The sequence below is a fragment of the Calonectris borealis genome, chromosome 14, assembly GCF_964195595.1.
Source record: "Calonectris borealis chromosome 14, bCalBor7.hap1.2, whole genome shotgun sequence".
Taxonomy (NCBI): domain Eukaryota; kingdom Metazoa; phylum Chordata; class Aves; order Procellariiformes; family Procellariidae; genus Calonectris; species Calonectris borealis.
The window spans coordinates 4,636,659-4,664,355 of NC_134325.1; the positions used below are offsets into that span (position 1 = coordinate 4,636,659).

Consider the following 27,697-nt stretch of genomic DNA (forward strand, 5'->3'; position numbering starts at 1 on the left):
CTTTGCCTTCTGTCAACATTTGCATCTAGAGTAAGGGACAGATCGGTTTGCAAAGGCCTTGGAGCCGTGCTGGAGCAGCTGGCGGCACGGGACCCCGGAGCTATCGGATTCCCCCCCCGCAGCGGTGGCTGCCATTGCAGGCGATAGCTCCAGATCCTCAGCTGTTGTCAGGCAGCATTCCTGCTTGGATTCACCGAAACTAAGGGGATTAGGAGCCAGTGCCTCTGCTCTGGTTTGGCCTTTTATTTTACCCCCCTGCAATGCTACCAAGGAAAATCGGGGTAAAGCGCTTCTGCTTTTGAGTGTCATTTTGCTGCATTAAATGCACCTCCACCTGGAGGGGAATCGAGGCCAAAGGCTTTGGAACGCTGTGGCCAAACGTTTGCTACATCCACAGCTCAACCATCTGCGGCGCTGCCTCAGCACGAGCCTGGCTGGCGGCAGCGTAGCTGCCAGCAGCGTGCAAGGAGGATGCACGGCCCCGGTGTAGCATGCTGCCCTGCCAGAGCCTCCCTGCTGCTCCCAGAAACAGGGGCCAACCCTCCTTCCAGGTTTTTTTTTTTTTTTCCCTTCCCTGTGCTGAGTCTCTCTTGCTCTTACTACAGGCTGCTTGTAATTACATACTCTGCAACTTCCTCTAGTACAAAGTCTCCTGCAAGAATTGCACTCACATTAGGAGGGGGAAATTACCTGATGGAAATTACCAAGTTTGGAACATTAGTAGCGAGTACTTTGCCTTCTAAGCTTGTAGTCCTGACTGCCGGAGCTGACTCATGTGCTGCAGCATTGCTCTCGAGGAAGCCCAGGTCAGCTAGTGATAATTGAGCCTCACAAGATAAAACTTCAGTAGTTTTATCCGAAAAATTAGCTGCTTTTTTCTCCAAGCTTCTTGGTCCAGGTGCTATCAGAAAAAGACCGTCTCCGTTCTTCCCAGTTATCCTGTAGAAATTTAACTTGATCTAGAGACTGCAGAGGTGGAAGAAGAGGAGAGAGCGAGGAGTTCAGCTTGCTTTGTTGCAAAGCTGAGGAATCCCATGGAGCGTCGGCGCCGTGTTATTCCGAAATCAAGAATCCAGTTTTCTGCCTTAGCACAGCACTAAGCTACGGGGGCCGGGGGAGGGACGCGGGGCATTAGCAGACAGCAGCATTTTATTGTCGCAGGGAGCTCTTGCGCCTTCTGCAGCCGCCATTACTTGATTCTACGGGCAAGCGCTTCAAAAGCGGCACTTATCCAAGTTGCGGTAGGCTTTTCTGTTTCCACCACTGACCAGAATGGGACCTCAACACGCTTTCCCTCCCTGGCTGGGAGACGAGGTCAAACGCAAATGGGTTATCTGGGCTTTCTCCACCTCCCACTGCCCAGTCCAGGGCACCAAAAAGCTGAGCTTACCCACTCTTTTTAAGCCACTACACCACTGCCCGCTCCACAAACGTGTCAACAAAAGTTACTGCAGCCCGGAGTATAGTAATAAAAAGTGAACATTTCAAGTAATTTATTTGGAATGGACATATTAATGCAAAAGCAATATTAAGACCAGTAACTGCTGAAAGACATTCATCAAAATAAATACAAATATAGATACTACAAATAATTTAAACTGTGTTTAACACCACCAGTCAGTGTTGAATCTTCCTTGCGTCTCATAAATAGAAGATAATCGTTCGCAAAGCTGTGCCACTCAAAACACGTGGACGCTTCGCTAGAAGTCCTTTACGAAAGTCTTTGGTTTTTCTTTAAATGCATCTCAGGCAAAGCTCAGGGCTCTTTGCTCAGCAGCCTCAACAGGCTTGGAGAAAACCAAGCTGCCTCCAGCTCTCTTCTTCGCTTTCCTTCATTGGTACCCTGTCCCATTTCAGTCCAAGACACTTGATCTGGTTTATCATCCAGTGGTATGCTCTAAAGGCAGCAAGAGAAAGCAGGTTAGTTCAACGAACAGGACAGCGGGGCAGAAAAAAAAGGGGGAGGCTTTAAAGGGAGAGCAATGTATTTTTGCGGATATCGTATTTTTAGCAAATTCTGTAAGGAAAGCACTGCCAAGTGCCATTTCTTATTTCCTCCCTAATAGCCGCAATCCTCGGCGCCCTGCATAAGCCCGACTCCCCCCAGAAATTCCCAGTGCCGCATCAGGAAAGGGGGAGCAAGCCCCAAAACTCCTGCGCCGAAGCGGCCGGGCAGCGCGCCCCGGTTTCGGGGTGCGGCCAGGCACCCCCGTGGGCCGGCAGCGAGCCGGAGAGGCGGCGGCGGGGACCGGGGGGTCCCTCCGGCAAAAAAAAATGGGGTGAGCGATGCAGGGGGAGCCTCCGCCGCCCGTCCCCGTCTGATTTCCCAATAATAAATAAATGGGAATAATAGAAAAACAATTAAAAAAAAATCAGGGTCCAGGAGCGGGGTAGGGGCCGTGGAGGGGCTCACCTGGGGCCGGGCCGGCCGGGGCGGGCGGCGGCGGCTCAGGGCGCCCGGGCCAGCCGCCGCTCCTGGGCGCCCGCCGCCTGCTCCATCTCCTGGCGGCTCTTGAAGTCCTGGATGGCCCGCTTGTTCTGGAAGTCGATGAGGGCCATGGTGATGGAGGCGTTCCAGCAGCTCTGGTCCGGGCACCGAAAGTCAATCTCCTTGCGGTCCTTGGTGACGATGGTGAAGTAGATGTACTTGCCCGTGCGCTCCACGCAGTCCACCTTGAGGATGGAGCCGAAGCCCAGCTCCTTGCCCTTGGCCCGCTTGTGCCCGTCGGGGAAGAGGCTGAGGCTGTCCTTGGTCAGCACCACCAGCTTCTTCTTCCACAGCTGGAAAAGGCTGTCGCTCCGCTTCTCCAGCTCGCCCTCGCGGATCACCTCGGCTTGCATCTTCATCCTCCCTCCCCGGCGGCTCCGGCTCCGGCCCCGACTGTGGCTGTGGCTCCGGCGGCGGCTCCGCTGGGGCTCCGGCTGCGGCCCCGGCTCCGGCTCGGGCGGCGATGACCGAGCCTCACCGCGACGGGAACAATTTATTGCAATGAATCAGCGCCGGGCGCCTTCCGGTGCCTCCCCCGGGGAGCCCGGCCCGCCGCCCCCTCGCCGCCCCGCCTCCCGCCCGCCCCCCCGGGCCGCGCTCCCCGCCCGCCGCCGCCCGTCGGCGCTGGGCTGCGGGGAGGGGGGGGTCGGTGGGGCGGTGTCCCCCGGGAGCAGAGGGGAGGGTGCTGGGTACTGTCCCGCCTCGGCGGGGGGCTGGCTGTGGGGAGTGGGTGCCTCCCCGAGGGGCAGGGGGACAGCGGCCACCCCGTGAGGGGGCCCTAATTCTGCCCCCCCCTTCCACGCCCCCCGTCTTTCCTCTGCCCAGCAGGGATAGCCCCCCCGGTGAGGATGGGGCTGCTATGACCTGATGCACCCCCATCTTGCCCCACTGCTGCATCTCAGGTCCACTCTGGGGTACACGATGCTCCCAAAACCACGTCCCGGTGGTCCTGGGCCCGGGCACCTCTGCCACATTGGGTCTGCCCCAGCACCATCTCCCCCTGGCGCAGAGGGGCCTGAGCCCCACCTGTGACAGGCCACTGCCATCTCCCACAGGCACCCCATGGGCGTCTGGTTTGGGCCCTAGCCCCTGGTTGCCCCAAGAGGCTCAGCCAGGACCTGGCTAAGCCCACCAGCTTCATCTGAGGCCCCGCATCCAGCCGGCTCTGCACCAGCACCGCCTGCATCCTTTCCTCAGGCCACCCCACCTCTCCAGTTTTGCATTAACACCGCTCCCCCTTATCTTTTTTGTTATCCCCTGCAATCACCGGATTTATCCCATTTTCTTCCCCGCAGCCCACTCCCTCCTCCCTGGGAGGGCACCACAGTTCATTACAGTCTGTGCCCAGCGCCACGGGGAAATCAGTAAAAGCTGTGGCGGTTGGAGGTGATATTTAAGAAGCACGTGCAAGCCTGCAGCCCTTCCTCTTGTACACCATTCATTTTGTCACCCTTTTACGATAGTTGACCCAAGGCTGATCCAGCTTCCTAGCCGTTGCCTCGATGCTGCAGCCGAGGGCAGGGCTGCTCTTAATGAACTTATTGGCGCTGTTTCCAAAGCAGTATTTGCTCAGCTACGTAGCTTGTGCAGCGTCACGCTTTGGACTTTGAGCCCTGTTCCCCTCCATCATTTTTCTTGAATGACCGACACCTGTAGAGGTGTTTGCAAGTCAAACCCCAGAGGTGAGTTTACAAAGCGAGGCCTGGCCCCTTTGAAGAGCTTGGCGGCGTTCCCGGGGACTTCGGCAGGGTCAGAAGCCCATTCCCAGGAACAAATTAGAGCTACAGCCAAACCCGTTTCCGCTGCAAATCACTCATCGGCTGAAATATACGGCCGCGCTTTGATAATTCACAGCAGCGTGCACATCTGCGGGGAGGGCCAGAACAAAGCGAGGGTCTGTGCGACGCTCTTGGGGTTGATGAATGAGCTGGGAATGGTTAGGCTGAGTTTCCTGGGATGGGATGGGCTGGGGACTGCTCTGGGAAGACAACGCCGGCCACCACTGCTCGGGGAGCGGGGGAGCGGCCGCAGACCATACGTGTGGCTGTGTCCTGGTGTGAAGAGCTGTGGACTTTTCCCTGAAACCAGCACTGTAGCTCACTTTTTAGCATGATATAGTTTGTTTTGATTGACTAACCATCAAGCTGCACAGCTACATTTTCTGGACAAATGCTGGTCTGCTCTGTAAAACAGCAAATTCCTGCCCAAAAAGCCCCATAAGAATAAGGGAGCTGGAGCCAGCCAGGAGCAGAGCTGGATCTTGAGTAGAAATCATTATGATATTTTTAATTGGGCTCCAAAATACAACAGGGAATGGTCTTTGTGCACAGGAAATGGGACACCACTTCAAAAAGAGCAAAAAAACAAGGCAGCAAGTCAGGAGCGTACAAGGCACATCTGGAGGAAGGCTCCCGGTGTGGAAAGGCTGCAGGACTTGGCATGTTTGTGCACACCTTGCTTCAAAAGGTCCGGTAAAAAAAACTGAATTCGCTTTTAAATGAAACTCGCATCTGTGGATGCGGGGTCAGCAGCCCGCTTTGGTCTCTGTCTTTCTGCATTTGCTTTCATCTGAGTGATTTTTCTTATGCATTTATCCATCATTTTGAAAAACTCAAAGCCTTCCCCAGCTGTCACTGCAGTCAACTTGTCTTAGCACTGGCCAAATTAGAAAACTGCTAGAAAAATAAAAGATTTTTAGGGAAAAAAAGTGAAAAAACTACTCACAGTGTAGAAAAAAGTAAGTTCTTGCAGAACTGGGACCCTAGTTTCCAATGTATGTCCATTGTAGGAAGGCTCCACTTTTTGACATAGCATGGGCTTGTTAAACAAATAATCACATAAAAGGAAAGTCCAGTGCATTAAAATACCATAATTTTAAGTCTCTGGCATCATGCAAAAATTCCATAAAGTAGGTTTTAAAGCCTATTTACCTTTACTGAGACAGAAAGCAAAGGTGACTCTAACTGAACCCAAAGTGGGCAGCAAAGTCGAATCATGGGCAATCTGCTATGGGAACACGTCTCGGGAAAGAACGGAGAGCTTCAAGGAGCCCAGGGCAATCTGACCTGGGAAACATGGCAATTGCTTACAAGTAGCACAGCCCTATTCCTAGCGCATGCCGTGGTAGCTGGTCACTACTGTTACAAGTATATAGCACTAGGTTTGCTTGGAAAAAGAAAAAATATGTATATTGCCTTCTTTTTTAAATAATAAGGGTTAATAACTTAGGTGAGGAGCTGACAGCAGAGTGCTAATTTAATCTCCAGTGGGCTTGGGGAGAGGGGATGCGATGCAGCCCTGCACCGCACCCTGGCACCGAAGCTTGGGACAAGCATGGGATCAGTGTCACAGGGGGGCTTGAGTACGTGTAGGTAGTGGGTGGCTTTGATAATTAAGGGCCACGACCCAATTTTAGGTAATAGGAGCTCTGGGTGATCGCAGTTCAGGTAACTGCTGCTGTCCAAGCTGGGGCTGGTGGCTGGGAGAAACCTGTTGCTGCCTTTAGTTCGGGTTTAGTTTAGTTTAGTTTGGTTTAGTTGTGTTACCAGTGAGAGCAAGAGAAGAGATTTTTTTCTTGCAACCCACCAGGTCACCGTGCCTGTGCCTCGGCAGTGCGTGAGCTCCCAAATACAACTACTGTGGCTGACGTTAAAAAAGGTCGTCAGGCACCAGCCCTTCGTTACCCCCCGAATACAAGAAATCTGCAGGAATTTGAAAATTTAGGAATTTGTCTCTCTTCTTAGAAAGGGGGGAAAAATAACGCAGTGGGGAGCGTTAACCGGGGGGAGGTGATGGGAAATGCACTGACATTCATTCACGTGGCCGTCTCCCTCTTCCCACGCTCACCAGGGATGCTGGTACCACCCTCCACTTTGCCCCAAAGCAATTTCTATTCTACTACGGGCATTTTTAAAAGCCTACGTGGCAATTTGGCATGAAAGCGTGGCTCCAGCCCCCTCCCAGCTGAAGGGAATAGCATTAGGGTGCTGTGGAGGGGGGTGCATGTATGTGTGTGTGTGTGTTGTGTACAGGGATTTTTTTATGGATGTGGGATGGGGTGGCCACACTCAGCCTCGATGGATTTTGCAGGCTGGGTCGCTGGCTCTGCCACGACACATGTGCCTGAAGTGAGGGCCTGCTCCGGAGAAGGGATTTGATCATCATTTCAGAGTCTGAGGCGTCACGCAACATGGGGTTGCCTTAGCTACGTGAGTCATGGTAACACAGCACAGCAGCCACGCAGGCGCTGCCAGGAGGACCCCACGCTCTGAGGTCAAGGCTGAGGATGGGTAGGGCTCACACTGACGAAAAATGCAAAAAAAATGGGGTTTTGGCGATTTACCTCCTCTGCGGCTCTCCCCACATGCCCACCGGCGGGACCTGCTAGCTTTCCTGCGGGATTTAGCAATGCATTTAGCCTGCCGAGGTCTCTGGCTGGCCCCGACCTCGCATCTCCCTCCCAAGAGATGCGGGAGCTCACGCTGCAGCTATCAGCCATTGCAGGGTACTGGCGTTCCCGCTGCCATCGTGTTTTTATTCCCATTGTTGCTCTGTAATCCCAGAGACGTGCATCTCCTCTCCGAGGGGTCTGTCCCTGGAGAAGGACCCCTAATTTCGCTGGCGTTACGCCAGCGTCTCAGCAGCAGAGGGAAGTGGAGACTCAAGGCCGTATAACTTCTTTTATTATACTGATTTAAACATGACATCTGTAGGGAAAAAAGCTGGTTTACAGGATTAACATTGTAATCCTGCCAGCTGAAGTCAATTAGTAACAGAGAAACATACGCTCTTGCACTGTAAATTGTTGCCCTCCAAGTTTATATTAGGGTGTAGCTGTATCCACAGGCACATATGGCTAGAGCTCAGTATAGTGACCACCGGGTCTCCTAGGAAACTTGTACTCAAAAAACCCCTAAATAGCCCTAAGCGAAGGGTGTGGGTTGCTACCGCAGAAAGATTGTGAGGAGCAGCGGTTTTTTCATGCTTTTCACTTTTTTTTCCGTTCTTTCACATTTTCATATTCCTTAAAATGTATTTTTTTTTTCAATTAGACTATTCCAGAATATCTCTAGGAAGTTTTCGGTTATTATTCCTTATTATTCTCCTCCTTCGGAAATGTGCTGGGACAAACTGGTGCCATTGGGTGCCCCCAGACCCCACTGATCAGGTGGTGGGTGCCGGTCCCTCTGCAGGCAGGACCTCCTGGAGGGACATGGAGCCCATCAGGGGCAGCTGCCCGAGGTGGAGACACCCTGTGAGGGGGCTCAATCTCACTTTGGGGGCGTTCAGGTCTTTCCATGAGCACGGAGGGAGCTCAGGTACTTCAAGATGGCCAAGTTCAGGTGAAGAAGCTCTTCTCTTAGGGGCAGCTCACTTAGAAAGGTCTCAGCCAGGGAGACAAAGGCCCCCAAGGTTGTTTGTTTAATGATTACAGTAAATGAAACGCAGCAAGGCTGGACCTTTTGGGTTAATTTAAACAAGAGCAGCAGTGGAAGCATCTTTGCTCAATCAGTGAGAATTTTTTTCGTACTGTACGCAAGCCATGCATTAATCAGCAATATCACGTAGCCCCGCTTGCTCAATTTACTAATATTTATCTGACTAAGACTCTTTTTTTCCTAAGCAGCTTGAAATGTCTCATCCCACTGACTCAGTGTGTTACCATTACATGTTGTAAACTGCTGCAGACAGTCATGGAGCAGGGGTGAGGAACTGGGGAAAAAAGATGTCATTTCCAGTAAGCCGGTCCTTGGTTGTGCTCTGAAGGAGAGAACCAAATAAGGGTGGGGGTGTGCCGACCCAAACTTAGGAGGACTTCAGGCACAGTTCAATACTGGGATTAAAAATTGGCGGGGGGGTGCTGTTTTGCTCTGTCTCTCCCCAGCAGCCTGGGCATGACCGTGTGTGTAGTATGTTCCCCACTCTTGGACATTGTGTAAGTGTTTAGTTTGGTTACCAAAAATAAAAAAAGGAAAGAGGCTTATGTTATCTGGTCTTTTGAGCTGTCCGTCAAAAGTTCCCTGCTCTAGTCCCCCACCTAATACAGGTATCTTTGAGCCTCTCGGCCCCATTTCAAGCCCGTATGGCAGAATTACAGCAGGTGGAAAGTTGCTGCAAGGTCCGTGTGGAGCTGGGCATGGCTTGGCTCCCCGCTCGGAGGCGTCCGGGTGCATCCTCACGCGGGCAAGGAGGGTCTTGACCCAACAGGTTGGGTTTGGTCCAGGACTGCTGTCTAAATGCTGACAGACCTGGATATAGCCTGTTCTCATGATCGTCTTCACAATCTTGCTGAGCATCACGGGGGGATCCACGAATACCTTGAGGCTTATGTCAGCGGGGAGGAGAGAGCCCCATCGCATGGCTGCCGTGGGACCCAGTGACTCAGTACTTTCCCTTCAGTAAAGACTTCTGCCAAGCGCATGGGATGACCAGCAGCTTGCCAAGCGCTGCCTTGAACTACGTGGTTATTTATTGGCCCCTTTGAACGCCGTCAACATTTTTTCATGTCTAATATGCTCAAGGGATGGTTTAGGCTACAGCTCACAACTTTAAAATGACGGGACATTCCTCCTCCGAAGCATTCTATTTCTCAAACCAAGTCTCTTGCGATAAATATTTAGGATATCTTTATTTTGCAGCAGCAGTAATAAATGTCTGAGACCTCGGCCCTGACTGACGCTGATGTGCTCTTTGCATATGAAGTCTCCGGTGATTACAGCTCAGGCCGTTCAGCCTGACATCGCCTGGCTGCTGCCAGCCAGCCTTTTATTACCCTGGTGTGCTACAGCAATAACATTTACCGGAGATTATGAAGGGCCAGCCCTTGTAGTAAGATGCTGACACCACACGCCGAACTGAAGGTCATCGCTCCGGATAACCTGCCCTTTCGAAATCTGCAGAGATCGGTAAAGTGGCTTTTAACCATCTTTTTCCCGCTTTTATCTATGTGTGGAGACTCCGGCAGGTCCGGCGCTGACAAGCGCATACGAGTGGGATGTCTTGCGTCATGTCCGAGCGCATCGCCGGGCTGCGCTGCCTGGCGTCAGCGTGGCATGTGTCCCGCAGTCCCGTCCCGAATGTCCCGCCGGGGGATGATTGAGCTCCCTGCTTGGCGCATCCTCCTGGCCCTGCTTTCTTTTTTTGAACTACCAGTGTGTAAACTTTAAGAGTAAACACTGAAAGACGTCACAGGACCACCTAACCACAACATCAGCAAACCTGAGGGAGTTGGGGGGGAAGACGAGGTCAGGGTACTGTCCAGATTTGGGATGTTTCCTGCCTCCAGGTGGGCTGGAGAGCCATCTCGCAAACAAAACCCTCCAGTCCATCATTCCCAGCAGTGGCCGGGGCCGGGCTGTGGGGAGGAGCGGGAGGGGGAAGAGCATCCTTTCCCTCCTGGGCAGCCGGCATGCGTGGCGGTAGCGCTGATGTCGTGTTTCACATCATCCTTTGGCCACCAAATTTTCTTTCTGAAGCCGGGACACTGCACTGTGGCAGGTGTGAAGGGAAGTGATTTTCCTCTTGGCTGTCCTCTCCCGAGGCTTTCCACCTCCTTACCAACGTTTCCACTGTCGTGACCCTTACTGCTACCATTACCCTGCTGCTCCCCCCTAAACCCGCACCCGTGACCAGCTCTCCACCAGTGCAGCCCGCAGGAGCTGAGGATGCCACGTTGCCTCGCTGGCAGTGCCCGGGAAGGCTGGGGGGAAACAACTGTCTGATACAGTGGATTAAAAAAACAAAAATACTCTCCATGCATCAGCTTCAAGTGCTTCAATGAAATCCAAAAACCATGGGAGAGAAAAAAAAAAATCCTAAAGCTATGGATAAAAAGGAGAAGGGGAATCAGCAATGTGTTGTCCAGTTTTGATTGATTTTCCCAAATCTAAACTGTCACTGATTTATTTCCCCAAATAAACTCCAATCACCAAATAAAAGGGTATAGGGTGAGTTCAACAGCTCTGAACCATAGAATTAGGTGTCTATAAACTCCAGGTGCCACCCAATTTGTACCTGTCCTTTGCTTTTCGGGTCGTACGGCGGGGGATAGCGGCAGCCTGCTTGCTCCGTGGTGCCCGAGTTAATATTTGCTGATGGGGCTAACATGTAAAAGCCAAACTTTCTTTTTTCCTGCTGGTTACTCAGCCTGTCTCATGTTCGAACACCCGGTCCCACCTCAGCAAATATTTGCAATAAGTAGCTCAGGGCATGTCCCAGCTGTGGGTCCTGGGGCCCAGTCCCGCTGTGACTTGGGCTGGGGCTGGGGGAAGCCGCGAGCATCAGTGATGCCGTTATTCTCCTCCTGACGGTCCCCGTGCTGCTTGGCTGCACCAGGAGGTGGGAAAGGGAAATCCTAAGTCGTAAAAAGCTGAGGATTTGATTTTTTTCCGGGGGTTGGTGGCAGGGAGAAATAGGTTTGCAGAAACCTCTATGTGTGTTGCGCAGAGAGCAAAAGCCAGCACTTTTGGAGATGCCTGGTGGCCCGGTGGCCCCGTGGTCCAATGGCCCGGTGGCCCAGGGGCAGCCTGTGTCGGTGCTGCTGGAGGCACCAGTGACTGCAGCCTTTATGAGTGGAAAAAAAGATGAAGTGAGAAAGTTTGTGATAAAGCAGGGAGGCAGTTAAGGGGAGGAAATGAGGGCACTCAGCACATAACCTTGGCCGGGCTCTGCTCCCCGGGGACAAGCCAAAAATAAATTTCCCTGAGCCAGGGCAGCCTGCACCCAGGTTAAAGTCCCTGCGCGATGCGTGGGGGGAAGCAGCCACGGCACGCACGGGGGATCGGAGGGAGCAGAGATGTATCGCCCAGCCAAGAGCATCCCACTGCTTTACTGGGGGCGGCTTCGTCCCCCCTCCCTGGGGCTTTCCTCGGGAGCCTGGCACCCCCACTCTCCCCTCCGCGTGCCCTCCATCGGCTCAGCGGGGCTCCAGCCCGGTGCCTGGTACAGCTGCGGGGGGGAAAGTTATTTTCAATGAGCTGAAAACACAGGAATCCTCCTAATGCTGTGTAAGAGCTTAAAACACAGAAACCCCCTTACTGTGGTGTAATCGCTGAGTGCTCGCTGGCCAAATGTCATAAAAGCTTAGCTATTAACCCCAAATTCCTGGTGCCCTTTAGAAGAGGGGTCCCTTCTGCGAGCAAAGACAGGTAGCACTGACTGGCATTTACCACCCCGGGATGGGTTTATCGGAGCTTTTTGGGAGGTCTTGTAACCAGAGGGGTTGCTACAGCAGGGATAAAATGCTTTAAATTCCTTATTTCCTCAATCTATTTATTGACTATCAGATATTTAAAGTATTGGGTCCTGCTGGCCAGCCAGCCTTCGGAGCCGGGAAATAACCTCCAAATGGAGCAAAACGAGTTAAATGCCTTGGCAGGCGGCCGGGATGACTAAGTCATTCTTCCAGCCTTACTGGAGCAGGAGTCAAAGTCACGGAGCTGGACACATTTCCCATAATTGGAAACCCTTGGCCAGAACCGCGGGATCCGGGGCTGCAGCAAAAGCTGTGGTGGGCTGCGAGCGGCCGGTGGGGCTACGGGCAGGGCGGCTCCAGAAGGCAGATGCACGAGCGTGAGCGTGTGTGCTTTGCAAAAAAGAAGCCAATGAGCAGAAATAGCAAATCGCGCATTTGGCCAAAATAGTGGCAAACGAGGCTGGAGTTTCCGACACAGGCACTGCCAGCCCAGTTTCATTGCCAAGGTCTTTCTAAAAGCCTCTTTGGGCTCGCGCAGGCACCTCTCCATCCTTAGCTTTTCATACGAGACCCTGAAGTGTGAAGCTAGGTGAGAACAAGAGGAGAAATGTTTGATTTCAGTGAGGCCATCTCCTTTCTTCCTCCTCCTCCTCCTCCGGCCATGGAGGAGGGATGCGGCAGCGCCCGTTGTTTGCCCGGCCGTTGCCAGGATCGCTCATTCCCTTCCCTTCCGGACGGGACTTATCTGTGGCCACTCCAGCACTGCGTGACAACAGCCAAGCAGCCTGCGGGGAGCCGTGCAGGTGCTTCACCACCCACGGCTTATTTAACCGCCCTATCGGCGCCGCTCGGCTCACGGCACCACCAAAAACCATCATCATCATCGGACGCTGCTGGGAAACGGGCAATGGAAGAAGAAAACTGGGCGGTCGCCCCCGGCATCCCCTGGGTTGGTCCCCTGGGTCTCCCTGGTGCTGGGATTTTTGGCTCCGGCCGCTCTCTGAGCACATTTCTTCGCAGCGTGCCCAGCCCGCAGCCCGGCCTCTCCTCTGATAAGAGAAGGAGCTTGACCTTTACCTTTGGTGACTCACGGCTGCTCCTGCTTCACTTGCGCGTCAAGGGCCGGTTGCCGCCTCCATGGGAAAGCTCCGAAGTGTTGACCAGGGGCAGGAGGAGCACAACCACACCTGCACCCAGAAATCCCCTTTAGCCACGGTCATTCAATCGCTTATCGCCCTGCGGTGCTTCGCTCGCTGCTTCTTCTCACGGCGTAAAGCAAGGCTATAATGGCAGTGCCGTGGGACAGTTTGCTTTACCCCTGCTCAGAACTGAACGGCGATTGCCTTGGCACGATTATTAATTAGAAATAAAAATCCTCTCTTATTTATGCCACAGACCATCACCGGGTGACCAAGGTCTTGGGTGGCCAAAGTCATCGCATCTTTCCCAACCCCTGAAAGGCATCTCCGGGTGTCCCAGTGCCGCGGGGCAGCTCCTCCCCACACTGCCCCCAGTTTGGGAATGGGGACATCCCGACATGCCGCCCGGCTGTGTGGCACTGGGGACTTTGGGTGTTTTCCAGCGGAGGGAAGGGAGGTCCCCAGGTCGGGGTGGGATGCTCAGGAGCACCACGGCCCTGCGGGAGGTGTGGGGTGTTGTGTTGCCACGGAGGAAAAACACCCTCCCAGGCGCGGTGTGTGCCCGGTGAGTCACCGCCCCGCGCTGCCGCCACGACGGGCAGCGGGGGGAGATTTTATATTTCCCCCCAGGTTTCTTACAGCCATGTCTTCTCCCGAAGGCTATTTATTTCTGTGCACGCACACGTTGCATATGCACAGATACCAGCTCTGAGCACAGGGGGTACCAAGGCAGGAGCCCGGGACCACCTTGCCTACCCTTGGCTCCACCAGCGCGCCAGCCACAGCTGATGGCTGTGCACGGAAGAGGATGAGGATGAGGATGAGGATGAGGATGAGGATGAGGATGAGGATGAGGATGAGGATGGGGATAGGGATGAGGAGGGGGCTGCCCCAAGGGAAGGGCGGCTGCTCAGTGCCGCTGACACACAGCACCCTGCTCCCCAGCCTGAAATGCAGGAGGGTGGTTTTATTTTCGTTTCCCACAAGCGGTTGCTGCAAGTCATCTTGAATCATAAGTGATTTCTCATCCGACAGCAGAGGAGAAGAGGGAAAAAAAGGCCTTAACCTCGTGAGAAAGCTGGGAACTGGGATGGGGACACAGCTGTCCCCATGGGAGCGGGACTGCATTTCGCTGGGAGATCAACAGGTTGTGGGGCACTGCGAAAAAGTCCCCTCCGCAAAGCCAGGCTGTGATCGATGGTTGCTGCGGGTGTCGATGGGCTTTTGTCGAGCATCTGGGACCCCGGGGCAAAGGGAGCGGGAAGACAGGGAGGAGGTTTGTGATCACGGGGGGCTGGCGGGGAGCCTGGAGCCCCGACCTGCAAAGGGAGGAGGCTGCTGGCTCGGCGCTGACTGAGGGACCCATCCCAGCTCCTGTACGTTACTCCCATCTGGGCGTTTAAAAAAAGCAGGTTTCACTTTTCCTTGGTTAAAGGCAACCTTGTTCTTCCACCCGGCGCAGTGGGGTGACAGCCCGCCCACGCAGCAGCCTGCCCTCCTGCCCCAGCTATATTTGCCCAGCAGGTGAATCAATCATTGCACAGAAAGACCTTGGACCTTGCCTTCTTTCCCTTTTTTTTTCCCCTGGAGTTGCACTCCCTTGGGCGGCACCGGCCGGGCGGCAGCCCTGGCTCCCTGCTTGCCCGAGGCCGGTGCTCTGCGGGGTGGCCATGCGTTGGCCATCCAGTTGGGCCACGGGCAACCCGGCTGCCAGGTCGGTGGTCCCGGGGCCACCTGCCCCTGCAAGCCGAGGGCAAGCCCAGCAGCACGGGCCAGGGGCGGAGGAAACGCCGAGGGCGCGGTGCAGCCACAAAGCCGCCGGGTTTTCTTAACCATTTTTTTATCTCTGGCAGGAGGAAGTCATAAAGCGATTACGTTTCATTGAAACCTGAGGAGGAAGGACATCCCAGCGCACGGGACCGAGTCAAGGCCAAAGTTCTGGCCGCCCGGCTGCCAGAGAGAGCAATAAAACACAGAGGCATCGTGGGACTAAGCCGGCGGTTCGGCCCCTGCAATTATCCCTGTTTCCCAAGGGAGATTTCTAACACGTGCCTCCGTTTGTCCCTCCCTGGTCACGCGTTAGGACAGACAGACAAGGTGGGGTCTACAGGAAAAGTGCTGGGTGGGTTAGCCCCACCTCGGTGCTCGCTGCGCAGGGTCACGGGGAGGGTGTCTGTCAGAGTACGGCTGCCTACTGCTTGGCATTACATAAAATAAAATAAAATACAATACAATACAATAAAATAAAATAAAATAATCACTTTTTGAGCTCCTAATTGTGGCTCTGCTTTTCCTTTCAGACGCCCATCCTGCCCCAGCAGCTCCTCCCCCTGCCAACAGCCACCCAGTATTTTATCCAGGAGGCGTTTCTGGCTGGTGCCGTGTGTGGGGAGGGCTCGGTTTGGCTTCGGAGGGTTTTTTGGGTTTGGGGTTTCTTTAAGCTGTTCGCTGCCCCTTTGATGTGCTGGCTCCGACACCAAAAAAAGCCGATGGCAGCTTGCCCGCGGGTGCCGGGGCAGGATCCGAAAGCGCTGGCAGCATGGCCGGGAGGCAGCCGGCTTTGATCTGCTCCTGCCAGTCACCCCAAAGCCCCCCGCAAAGCCCTGTCCAGACGGGGCGGGGGGCGACGGGGGAGGCCCCCCAAACCCTACTGCACACCATGCCAGAGATCTCCCACGGTGCCACCAACATGCTCCAAGGGGGCTGGTCCCCACCTCCCCTGCACCGCCACCCCCTTTAATTAAAAATTGAAATCATGTAATTGCCTCTTCATTAAAGCCAATTAAAGCCCGGCTGACGAGGGAGGAGGTGGCACATTTTGCAACTCGCCGCGGAGATGAGAAAGCGCACACCGCAATTACGGTGTCTGTTTGCTTTGCCTTCACCCAACGTCTTAATCAGGGCTGGCTTTGAAATCGGACCCCAGGTGAAACGGCGCTGGCGGGTTCCTCGCGCCCAGCAAACCCCACGTACTGGTCGGGCTGGGTGCTGGGAGAGGCTGCCGCACGCCGCGGTGGGAAAGGGAGGCCAAGCTGCCTCCTCTTCCTCCTCCACCTCCTCCTCCTCCTGCCCTGCGCCCGCAGACAGGGCCAAGTGCGGAGGAGGGATGCTCAGGGGGATGAGGGATGGAGAGCGAGACTCCTCCATGCCCGGCTGAGGAGCCCCCCGTGCCGGGGGCTTGCTGGGCTGGTGCCTGCAGCTCTCTCTTTTGCTCTCCACCTCTCAGGGATGCTTAAAAAGCCGCCGGCAACTCTTTACTGGGGCCAGGAGCGCCCACACGGGCGGTCCCCACCCTGCTTGGTTTGGGGAACCGCACCGACCTCGCCCTGCGAGGTGGGGGTCTGTGTTCCGAGGGCTCCTCGTTTGCTCTCGCTCGCCAGAACAGTAATGAGTTCACAGGGGGTTCAGTCCCAAATGAAACGGGGTATTTGCCACCTCCTCGGCCTCACTGGAGGGAAAGGGACTGAAACCCCTGGTTCCCAGAAGGCACAAGATGAAGCTGGGGGTGGCGGAAGGGAGGGCTCCACTCCCTCTTCTCCTTCGCCAGGAGATCCCGACACAAGCCAAGCCACCTCCGTGACCGCAGGAGTTTCCAGCCAAAGAAACTCTCCCAAGTCTACAAGCGCAGAGCCGAATACACATGCAATGCTGCAGCGTTGCTGCTCGAGATGCCGGCTCAGTGATTTACCCTCTCGCTGCCCGGCTTTGAAACGCCTGAGCAAGCAGCCCTTGCGAACGCTTTGTTGCACACACCGCACTTGCCTACGTTTTGACTTGAACCGTGCTTATTAACCTCTTTTTTTTTTTTTTTTGGTATAATAACAGTCCAGCGTTCTTTGTAGGCAATCTTTCTTCAAAGATCTCCTTTTTGATCTTTTCATAGGCTAAGCAACAATTCATCCTATATAAATCTCAGATTGAAAGTACATAATTTGTTTTTCCCTGCTTTTTTGAAGCGGTAAGAGATGAAACGGCTTAGGGGAATGTCAGCAGCAGTTATATCTTAATTGCTTTTTCTCTGCATCAAACCGCCTTGAACTATTCACTTGTGTGCAGGAGCTCTACGTGACCTTTACAGCAAGTGCTTTAACTCCCCTAACAAGTTATATCCCATCGCCGACTTCAGGAGTTTGCTTTGGTAGTGTCTCCGATACTAATTTTGTACCCAACCCTCCTTCTCTCATACTCTTTCTGTCCAGGAAAATCAAAGAGTTTCAAACGTGCCTTAGGTCAGGAGCGTGAAAAGGAAGAAGGAAGACTAGATAATTGGGTGAAATAAAAAATAATATAAAAAAACGAAAAAAAAAACCCAACCCCCTCCTAAGTGTGACCTTACCACTGTTGGCCAAGTAGACGTTAATGCTAAAACACCGAGGTACGTTCCTCCTTTACCCCTAAAAGGTGGACGAGCGTGGACTCAGCAACCGCCAGGGTGAATTTGCTTTGCGAAAAGATCAGTTTAACAGCTCACAAAGAATATTTGCAAGGTGCAAAGACTGTTTGCATTGGTGATAGACCAATGGTCCTTCTCTTCCCGCATCATCCTATGCTCTTTGGTTTTTGCCCCAAGTAGAGGCAAATTATTATTTTATGGTTTGGGGTTTTTCTTTCCCCCTTTGGGTCATGTTGCATAATGAGTAAATTCCTTTCCATACCATTTCCCTTCTCTTCAGCCCTTTTCTTAAGCTGGGATGGGTCTGGTATCGGTTATGTTTAACTTGCAGATGCAGGGCAAGCAGCGAGGCAGGGGCGAGTCAACAAGAGGCCACTGCATCGCTGACGACGGCTCCTTTGGGAAAGGAAAATTTGCTAGGAGGGTTTTGGTTTTTTTTTTTTGCAGCACAGGACTGTTACCAGGAAGGCTCGTACGAGCCGGGAGGCTGCGCGGAGCCGCGCTGGCAATTGGAGCGCACGCTCGCCGGGTTGTGTTAACCTGGTTTGGCATCCCCACAAGGTGTCCGGATTCCCACGGTAAAAACCGGAGGGTAAGGCGGCTTGTGCAAGAGGCGAGCGCGCTGCTGGGTGGAGCGTGCGTTTTGGCTTGTGTAATGGCGAGGTGAACAAGCAGAGAGGAAAGCCGGTCTGGAAACAAAAGCTGGCACTTGGCGAACAGCTCAGCCTTCATTCACATGATGCTTCATTAACAGTGCACAGACCTGGATTTTAATTTTTTTTTTCTTTTTTTCTTTTTTTTTTTTTTTTCTTTGGATACTTGTCAAACCTGAGTGACTTACGGCGTTTATTGTTAGGGCTTCCTGGCCCCGGCCCGCAAGAGGCTGGAGGTATTTAGGACAGCAGTATGAGCATATGGAAAAAAAATAGCTCTGCCTGTTATTAGCGTGATGACTATGAACTGCTTGGGAAAGGCAGGATGAAGGTTTGTCCACGCGCAGCTCAGGGTGACAGAGCTGTTTGCACGCTGATTATAGTGAAAAACACGGGCAACAAAGGTAAAAATTGTGAAGCCTTCAGCTTCAGGGAAGAAGTCTTGAACAGCTACTATATTGGCACAAAATCAATGCCTCCCAGACTTCATTTGGGAAATAACACAGGTATTTATCCGTGGGAAGAGGCAGTGGATAAAGAAGGATGAATGCAGTACTTTTTTTTTTTTTTACACATTGCCATTTACAACAGACTATCGAGAGGTGATTCGCAGGAGCCCGAAGTAAACTTCTTCGTGCTTTTCCAAAAGCCACATATTGGTGGACACGAAGAGTCAGGGGACCAGGTGAAGTTTAGCGATGCCAAGGCTTTGGGGCACATAACGCGTGCTCCAGCGGTGGGAAAAGCAAATCTCCCACCCAGCTTGCATAATCCAGTACTTGTGCTGATAGGCTCAGCTAGAAAGGATGCTTCCTCCAGTTCCTGGCTGAGCTACAACTGCTTCCAAAAGGGCTCAAGTCAGGATGCTTCAGAGGAAGGGACAAATTTCAAGCACAAGTTCATAAGGTTATGTGCTACCTCAGTCTCACATCTTAAACTTGCCTCCTGAATCACCGAGCTCGCAAGGAGCGAGCGATTTCCTTGTGCCGTAACAAGTCCGACCTCTTCGTACGTGCTCCTCTCCAGCGTGGGCCCCTCCGGACCGCGCTGTGCTGAGCTGGCTTCCTCGGCAAGAAGACCTCATTTGCTTGAGGAACTGCCGTCAAGGCAGCATTTAACTGGGGATGAATTTATTACGAGTCTCCTTTATTTTAAAACAGGAAAAGCCTGTTTAATAAGGAGAGTGGAAACGCACAGAGACCATTTTAATTTTTCCAGCTACCACAAATCCTAACCAGATAACAAACCCCAGATAACTGAGCTTAACTGAAATTGGACCGAAAGCCTACAGCTCTCGGTTATCCCAAATACCAAGCTGCCATGAAGGTACCCTAACGCTGTGCAAAAGGCTCTTGAGAAACCACAGCCCGTCCCCGATTTTCAGCTGGAAGCAGAGTATTTGCCATTTGTTTCTGTATCAGTTAGGGCAGTGGGGTAGCACCTCCAAGGCTTTCTTCCTAGACAACCGAGGTGCTGAGAAGCTATTAATCACGCTGCAGCTCGAGTAGGCGACACGCCAAATTAATCTCGCTTGGAGCACTTCCAGCTTCTTCAACTTTCAGGTCCAGAAATGGAGCTTCCCCCCCCCCCCCCCCCCAAATGAGAAGCTACCGACATGAAGATTGCATCAAAAGAGCGTGTTCCCACAGACTAAACTTCAGAGTTTCTTTTATCAGGTTGCTGTGATGGTAATCAGGCATGTATGCATGTAGACTCACTTTTTTGGTATCACCTCACCATTTTTAAAACTTCTCACTTTAATTGTGCATAGGGCCCCCAATTTATTTGTCTTAAGACAGTCTTCAGAAAACACCAATATTGATTTTTTAGATTTTATTTTCCAACAGTTAATCACTCTTATCTCCTTTTCGCACACCCACACTCCCTGTATTTACCATCCAGCCTGGATTTGTCCGGTCGTGGCGTTCTGACAACCAACCCATCAGTTCTCGATACTCTCTTCTGCTGAAGGAATGCGCTGAGCTGTTCAAGTACCTGTTAGTTACTTTTCCCGTAGACGAAGTCTGTAAATAGCCATCTGAAAACAGAGAAGAGTCTATAAAATGCTCATCTTTGCCATTATCAGCTAGATCTGTAATGGCAAGAGCACGGCTTGGTTTTGACAAGATCAGTTTTCTATTAGGCTGTGGCGACTGGAGTTAACTCTGCTTTAGCGAACCCCAGCTCAGCTTTCCCACCTCTTTCCTGAGGATGAACATCTCGCTAGGCAGCTTCGTTACCCACCCACCTCATTTGCGCTCCCTGAATGCTGGCACATTTGCTCTCCATGTTCTGGAATTTCCCGTTTTCTCAAAATTAAAGTTAGCCTTTCGGGATTCATGCACATAAATTACTTTGGTGTGCTCATTTGCAGATGTTTATCTCCAGGTAGCAGCACTCCTTTTTAACCATGTAGTGGAAAGCACTTCTTTAGGATGGGGGAACTGTAATTCAATCTCTTTTGATATAAAAAAAGCTGGTCAAATACCTCCATTTGACGTGCCTAACTTCACTGGCACTATTAGCCAGTTTGCATGCGTGCTAACTCCATTCATTATTCCTCCCCTTGTCGACGCGCCTTCACGCTGTTCTCTGTGCCTGCCGTAGTACACTATAGCCTAATGACTGGTTACAGGAACTTTTTTTTTAAAGAGAAGTCCAGAACCTATTCCTGCCTTCTTTCCTCACTCCTGCCATAACACTGCAACGTGTCACCTGAGCATTAGGGCTACGCATTTTCTGACTGCAAGGTACTGAAGTAGAGATATCTTAATGTCACAAACCAGTTTACCTCCCCCAGCACCTCATTTAGTCCATGACCAAATTGCATAGATCATGTGGAATCTTTAATAATGATGTTGCCCCCCAAAAACCCCAAATCCTACAAACATTCCAGACCGTTTACTTGCAAATTGAGCACATTTGTTGTGATTTACATCAAAGAACTCTGTAATGCAATATTTACAAGGGCTCCTTTTCTCTGGCTTTTGACAAAGGAAACTAGCAGGATGTTCAGACAAGAGCTGTATGAGGCTAAACAGCTGGCACGGCCCTTGTTAAACACTTCACCGTTCACTACCGAAAGTCAAAGGGATATTCATTTAACCTAGGAAGCATTATGGACTAGACAGGCACCAGAGATCATGTTTCACAACTTTAATAGAATATTCTATCTATTCTGTACAAATTGAAAACACCGTATTAAGTTACAAATGTGTAAGGTAAGGCTGGAGCACTCTACATGCCTGGTCACAGTGTTGATACAGCTGCTATTCAACTGCTGCCAGAGGTTGGCAATGGATGCTGAAACTAGAAACGTGTACCTGAAGTGCCACACAACAACAAAAGGTAGTTTTGAAGACTTCAGAGCTTTAAATAAAACAGATTGTGGAATGGAATAATTTCAGTGTTGCAAGTAAGACACCAAAACTTCAGATTTATTGAATTGAATTTTGATAAATTTCTGTGTTCATAGTGAAAGGTCCTTCCATGCTGGACACTAAGCAGTAAGACTACTGGACAGTTTCTGGTTCTTTGGCTGCAACCCACTTCCACCAACAGCAACAGCTTGGCCTTTGCATTTTGATCCTCATCCAGAAGAGTTGCCATTTTGATGCAAGTTCATTTCTTCTGTCTAGACTACTACATTGAGACCAATTCAAATTTTTTGTTTTACAAGTACCCATCTTGTATGCAAAAGAGGAAGAAGATTTTCAAGTATATTAAAAACTATTAAAAAGCACTAATTCTGTCAAAGTACTTACAAACATGAATAAATAAATAGTAAGATGAACAACTAAGTCTCAAATATGACACCCCCTTCAATTGGTTTTACTGAGATAATAAATATGACATTTAAAGCTGCTCAAGCACTAGTTCAATTTGTAGGTTGCAAGAAACATTAAAAAAGGGGGGAGGGAACTAGCAAAAAAGTCATATTGCTCTATCTGTTTCAGCTACCATACATGTAATCCATTTACTTTAGCTTCTCAGCACATTGCTATTCCACAATTTTCAATGTTTAACAAGAAAATGGATAATCCTCACTTGGTAGTCTGGACTATTCCCCTATGCATAGGGCAAAAGGCTCTAAAGGCCTATTGACATACTTAGCTACAGTGTACCAACGGCTGTAGAGTGTGCTTTATTGAAACCTCATATTTCCCAAATGCATTGAAGTTGCCACTGTACATGTTAAGCAATAAAGAAAAGTTAGTGAAAATCATGCATTTTAAAACAAATTAATTTTAAGCATTGTTAACAAGATTGTGCTGCAGCGATGGAATATCCTGAACTGCAGGCCAGGTATCCAAATATTTGTTACAAGTTGTTCAAATATCACTTCCAAGTGGTATTTCCTTATTACTGTTGTTTGCATTCAGCAGGTTGGCTGGAATCTTTCTGTTTAAAGGGAAAAAGAAAAAAAAACACAGTTAAAAATCAAAATGCCATACAAGAAAAAACTCCAACAAATAAAAGAAATCGGCTATGCAGTTTTGAATTAGCTAGAGATATCGTAAGCATGTACAAAAAAGCTACGTGTAAACTCAAGCTAGATCACAAAGGTCTGAACAGCAGTCACCATACTTATTGGCTCCCCCCCCCCCCCCAACTGCTTGGTACCCCATATTTTTCATCTACATTTGCGTTTTTACACTCCATCCAGTAGGCCAAGGTTCAAACAAACAAGAAAGCAGAACACCTTCTGCTCCCCCCACCAGAGGCTCAATTTGACTTTTAGTTCCTATTAAACAGTTTAACAATAAACTGCCACCTCCTCGCTAACTCTGAGGAGGGAGGAAGGCAGGGAAGGTAGGCTGCTTATTCTGCAGCACGTTTGAGTTTTTCCTTAGAAGCCTTGCCCTTTCTGCTAAGGTGATAAAAATGTAATTAATGTGTTGATTTCTTCTAGGTTCTGCATCACCAGCAGGTAACTATTCAACAGTTTAACACTGGGCAAGAAGTCCACATGTTAATCTGAATATGTAAAAGTAGAAACACCTTCATTAGGTAGTAAAACAACTTCCCCTTTGGCAAAAGGAAGTGTATTTGGGCAGGAGAACAAGTACTCAAACAGCTAAGAACTTCAGGTTTTACACTGCACTTCGTGCTTTCTTGTTGTAAAATCGGATCCTTAGAAAGCAGGAGAATTTATTCAGTGTATTTCCTGTTTGCTTCTCCCTTTACTGCTCTTAGTATAGTTTATTATAAACAAATAGCAGTCACAGAATTCTGCTGATTCTAGTAAAGAAAAATACAGGCATAAAACATGACACCTTGAATGTCACTGACCACAAAATAAAATGTTTCTTAGTAACTATCCAAAGAAAAGCTTTATGTGTTGTAAAAGAAGCAAACATGCAAGAGTTCATTATACTTAAGCATTTTGCCTGTAGTGAGGAAGAACAGGTGCAACTAATCCTTATCGTAAGTTTTGCCATTGATAATCTGCACTAAACCCAGATTATTTTTCTCTTCCTCACCTAAACTGCTTATGGGTTACAGTGGTCACTATCATTCCCACTGGAAGTCTGGATTAAAGCCAAATGCTGTCTCTTCTGCACAGACATGCCAAAGACCTTTCAGACTTCTTCCTTGTGGTTTTCCTCCCCCAGCACATCTGGCTAACTTTGCACTCTCTCATCTGCCTGCAGTTCCAAATAACACTGATGTGAATTCATTTTCACTGATCTGGGACTAAATGCAGCATGAATTCCCTCTTGAAAAGAGGGATATGTCTACACAGAACACAAAATTAGCATTCTCTCAGTTAAAAAAAAAAAAAATCTGCCTGTCACCGGTAATATGTTGCATGCTATTGGTTTTCAATTAGAGGCAGGCAAAAAACAGCAACATTTTTATCAAAAAGCTTTCTGAAAGTATCTATTTTTTCTTGTAACTGTTTTGTACTTGAACATGGCAATAGAGTAGTGCACAAGCATCACTTCCTCTCCCCCATGCATTCTGGCTAACAGCCAGAATCAAGTAACAAACGAGTTATTTAGAAAGTACATAAAAGTCTGTCCATCTCCCTCCTTCCTTCCTATTCACCTGTTATATGTATATCGACACACTTAGGTTGACCACTGCAACCATTTCAGCCAAATTTTAATTATCAACCAAATCCCTTATTATATTTTCTAATACACTTAATTATCTTTTCTTTATACTTGTATTTCTTTCTGTAAACATTTGAATCACATTATTGCACATAAATCTTTATCCTGTAAAAACTGAGTCACAGATATTACAAAGTTCCTTAAGAACCCTTCACTGTTGATAACTGCTCTCAGACAAAAAACCATACAGTTTAAGGGGTTCTGAGATATGAGTCAGCTGTTGGAGAATTTTGAGAGAAATACCGCTAGTTTTATGCTATTTTCAGCTTACAGTTGAGGGCATATCTATCTTGACCATATATATAAAAAAGTTTAAGCAGGGCATAAGTAACAAGGCAGTATCTCAGATCCAGATTCCAACATAATCAATTTTCTTCCCCCACTTCAACAGCACAGCACTGCTCTTGCTGAGCAAGCCAGCATGTGAGCTCCGTATTGCCTTCAGTTACCCATCAGCCTCACATAAAGCATCTCATAGTCTAATCCCGAGATGACAAGGGCACAGGCAGATGACTACAATTTTCTTCAAGCTGCAGCTGCTACATCAGGCACATGCATGTTGAAACTTATCTTTGGCCTCTAACGGCTCCTGTAAGATCAGGGACCAGGCCCCAAACTGCGAGTGTGATCGAGATACTACATCCATACTCCCTCAGGCAAGGCTATTAAGCTTGAGCCTGCTCTTCCTGCAATGCCCAGACTGTTGGTGACGTTTGGTCAGCCAACCACTACCAATCCATTTATTGGCCTTAGATAGACCCCGCGCTATTTTTCTCCCCATTCTACCAAGATTTCCATTCATGTTGTATTTCGCTAAATTAACTTCCCAAGATATCTTAGAAATGGTGGTGAAGTGCATCAGCCAGGCAATAAAGACCAAACAGAGAGACTTTAACTGGCAAAGATAAGGAGGAATTGCATCTTATTTTAAAATAAATTTAGCAGCAAACACATGTACTGAAGTTCACTACCAGTGCTACAGATACAACAAGAATTTTTCTTGTTGTAAAGAGATTCTCTATAGTACAGTCATGAACAATGACTTAAGTTCATATGAAAAGTGGTAGGATATTTTTATTCTTACGTCTTTAAAATATAATATTTACTTATTCTGTGCAAGGAGTTTAAACTACTCTGGGCCTTTCATTCCAGTTTGAGATGCTGTTCCAATACACAAGAGATACACAAGCTAAGTAAATGAAACTCCCACCTATTTTTTCTCTTTTGCTAACAAGCATCAATATGAAGCTTTTTTGCCACTGCCTCTTATTTATTGCATCACTTGTTTAGAATTTTTAAAAATCCTCTTGCTCCAATGGGCATGAACATTTTTCTTCTGGCATTTGATTACCCAGGAGAACAATGCAAGAAACTTGAGCAAATTAGCTTACATACAGACCACTTGCTCAGACATCAGCAATTACATCAGCTAAACTGCATCAGCTGCTTATGGACATAAGATGACATACACCAAATTTAAAGAGGGAATTTCACCTAAAATTTGCAGGATCATAGGGCTAAAATGGAGAAGAAAAATAGGTCTGAAGTAATACTGCTTTCATGACTTTCATACACACAGCCCACTGCTTCTACCCACCCAACTAATCTGGTGTCCTAGAGGATGGGGGCATAAGTCCAAAGTATCCATGCCATTTATCTTAGCAATTTAATCCTTTCAAACCAGATCTTTTTCACATAAAGTTACTGCTGAAAGAGACACTGAATTTCTATTCATCTTCAGTGTTTAAACAGATTAGGCAGGACACATTCCTAGGTGATTCAAAGAGCAATCGAGCCTTTACCTCCTTACTTTTACAAATCACTTTTTGGGAAGCTTCCCATCCGCTAAAGTAGCACAGGCAGCCCGTCAAGATCCCATCTGACTCCCAAACAGACTTTGCTGCCAACAATGGGATCAATGCAGGCAGTAGGCACTAAAGCCTTCCAATATTTCAAATGTCCTACCATGAAATAGTCCAGTTAGGGGGTCCTAAAGCTAAACCTTATCTCTGTTCACTTTCTGATCTATGCTATTGAATGAGAAAAAGCAAGGATATCACAGGAAGTAAACTCAGAGCTAATTGGAGCTAAGCAAGCAAGTGGGCTGAACTGCCTCCTCCACAACCGGACAGAATGCTTCAAAGGTTCTGAAAATGAATTGGCTGCATACAGGCCCTTCTGCCACTGTTACTTAAAAGATAGACTAAGCACCTTGAAGCACGAGCAGTCTCTCCCCACAACAGCTTTTTAGTTCATAATTCAAGACAGCATGCTATATTACCTCGTCAGCTACTTCTCTTTTCAAGCTTAGTGTCCATAATGTGAAATAAAGGCAGCTAAAGGAACAGAGCATGCAAGCACATATAAAAATATACTAGACAAAACAAGCTACATTATCTGTTTTCGTAGCATCTTCTGAAACTACTTCAAATTATCTGTTTAGTCTTCCAAAGCCACAACTTATATAAAGCATAAGTGCTTTGTGTAAGAGATGATAATGAACTGGTTCTAACTGAACAACTCAAACGTACTTAAAATTGACAGGAGTGAGAGGAAGGAAGGAGGAAAAGCTAACAAAGCAGAAAGTGTTGACATTTATGTAGCAAATGTAATATGACAATAAAGGAGGAGGTAATATGGAAATGACTGAAGAGAGAAATTGGATTTGAAAGGAAAACAAACCAAAGAACAACTATTTTTTTGTGTACAGGAAAACTATTCCAGATATAAGAAAAGCGGGGGGGGAGGGGGCGGGGCAGAACTGAAAGGCAAAGAGGGGCAGGGGACAGGAAGAAACAGGACCAGAAAATGGGATGGACAGAAGAAGGAATGGAAAACAGGATCAGGGGTATGAGTCTTACAAGACTAAAAACAGAATTCCAAGTTGACTTGAAAAACTAAAGCCAGTGGCTGACAATTTTTTAATTGTAAGAAGGGAAGACAGCTGTGTAACAGGTTGCAGCAGGACAACATATAAACTGTAGTGACAAATGGATGTTCTACTATTGTGGGTGAATAAACAGTGCAAGTATTTTGAGGCAGGGTGGCTGGCTTCTCAGAGCATATCAGATTGGAAATAAAATAAAAAAAACAAAATGAAAACAAAAACACAGCTCAATTTTGATTTTAAGAAAGGCAAAGAAGGGCATTATCTATACAGAGAATAGATAATGTTCTATTATTATAGAAAGATTACAGCTTCTCCTAAGTAACCAAAGGGGGGGGGGGGGGAAGATACTTTTTCCCCCTGTGTTTTAGGCTTGTATGAAGCCTGTTGCAAGCATTGTTCTCTATGAGGCATGGGATGAAGGGTGAAAGATGACAGTATACTACAGAAGGAACCTTTTTTTTTTTCCCTTCTTTTAAATAAAGAGACAGATGAGCAGGAGAGCAATACCTGTTCAGAATCATGAGCTCAAGAAAAGGTCTCTAAGAGTGACTGACTGCCTTTGCCAAGCAGCATAAATAAGAATAATGTTGGAAAAGACATACTAAGCAAGCTGATGACTTACAAGAGTTCTCAAGAAGAGCAAAGGAGATATTTGAGAAATAATTTGCAAGTACACTAGAAACAGTCAAGAGATGCAACATCAAATCAGAAACAAGGAAAAAATAAAGTCTGACAAGTCTCAGTATCTTTTATCATGTGTATATAAAATACAGTTTGACTGCCACAAAACCAAAGCAGAAGTTGTACCAGGAAGGCAGAGAG

At 49.1% G+C, this 27,697-nt stretch overlaps 2 protein-coding genes across 8 annotated transcripts in view; both read right to left on the reverse strand.

Annotated features, from left to right (window-relative positions):
* Positions 1-1,461: 1,461 nt before the first annotated feature.
* On the reverse strand, positions 1,462-2,932 carry PHLDA2 (pleckstrin homology like domain family A member 2). Its single transcript, XM_075162775.1, has 2 exons — positions 2,414-2,932; positions 1,462-1,897 (listed from the first exon to the last, which is right to left on the reverse strand). Exon 1 carries the CDS (start codon positions 2,845-2,847, stop codon positions 2,449-2,451), a length of 399 nt encoding a protein of 132 aa, XP_075018876.1. The 5' UTR covers positions 2,848-2,932; the 3' UTR covers positions 1,462-1,897; positions 2,414-2,448.
* Positions 2,933-21,007: 18,075 nt separating this feature from the next.
* Positions 21,008-27,697, reverse strand: part of NAP1L4 (nucleosome assembly protein 1 like 4) — a 29,326-nt gene continuing 22,636 nt past the window's right edge. For all 7 annotated transcript variants that reach the window (XR_012675715.1, XR_012675716.1, XM_075163030.1 and 4 more), the window contains one exon: positions 21,008-22,267. Coding sequence is in view for 3 of the 7 variants with exons in the window: in XM_075163029.1 (XP_075019130.1) it covers positions 22,229-22,267 (39 nt within the window). In the remaining 4 variants the exon portion in view is untranslated. The remainder of the gene's footprint in view (positions 22,268-27,697) is intronic.

Bases quoted from the DNA above. Each gene is read 5' to 3' on its own strand.
- PHLDA2 (XM_075162775.1), bottom strand. From the start codon at position 2,847: ATGAAGATGCAAGCCGAGGTGATCCGCGAGGGCGAGCTGGAGAAGCGG.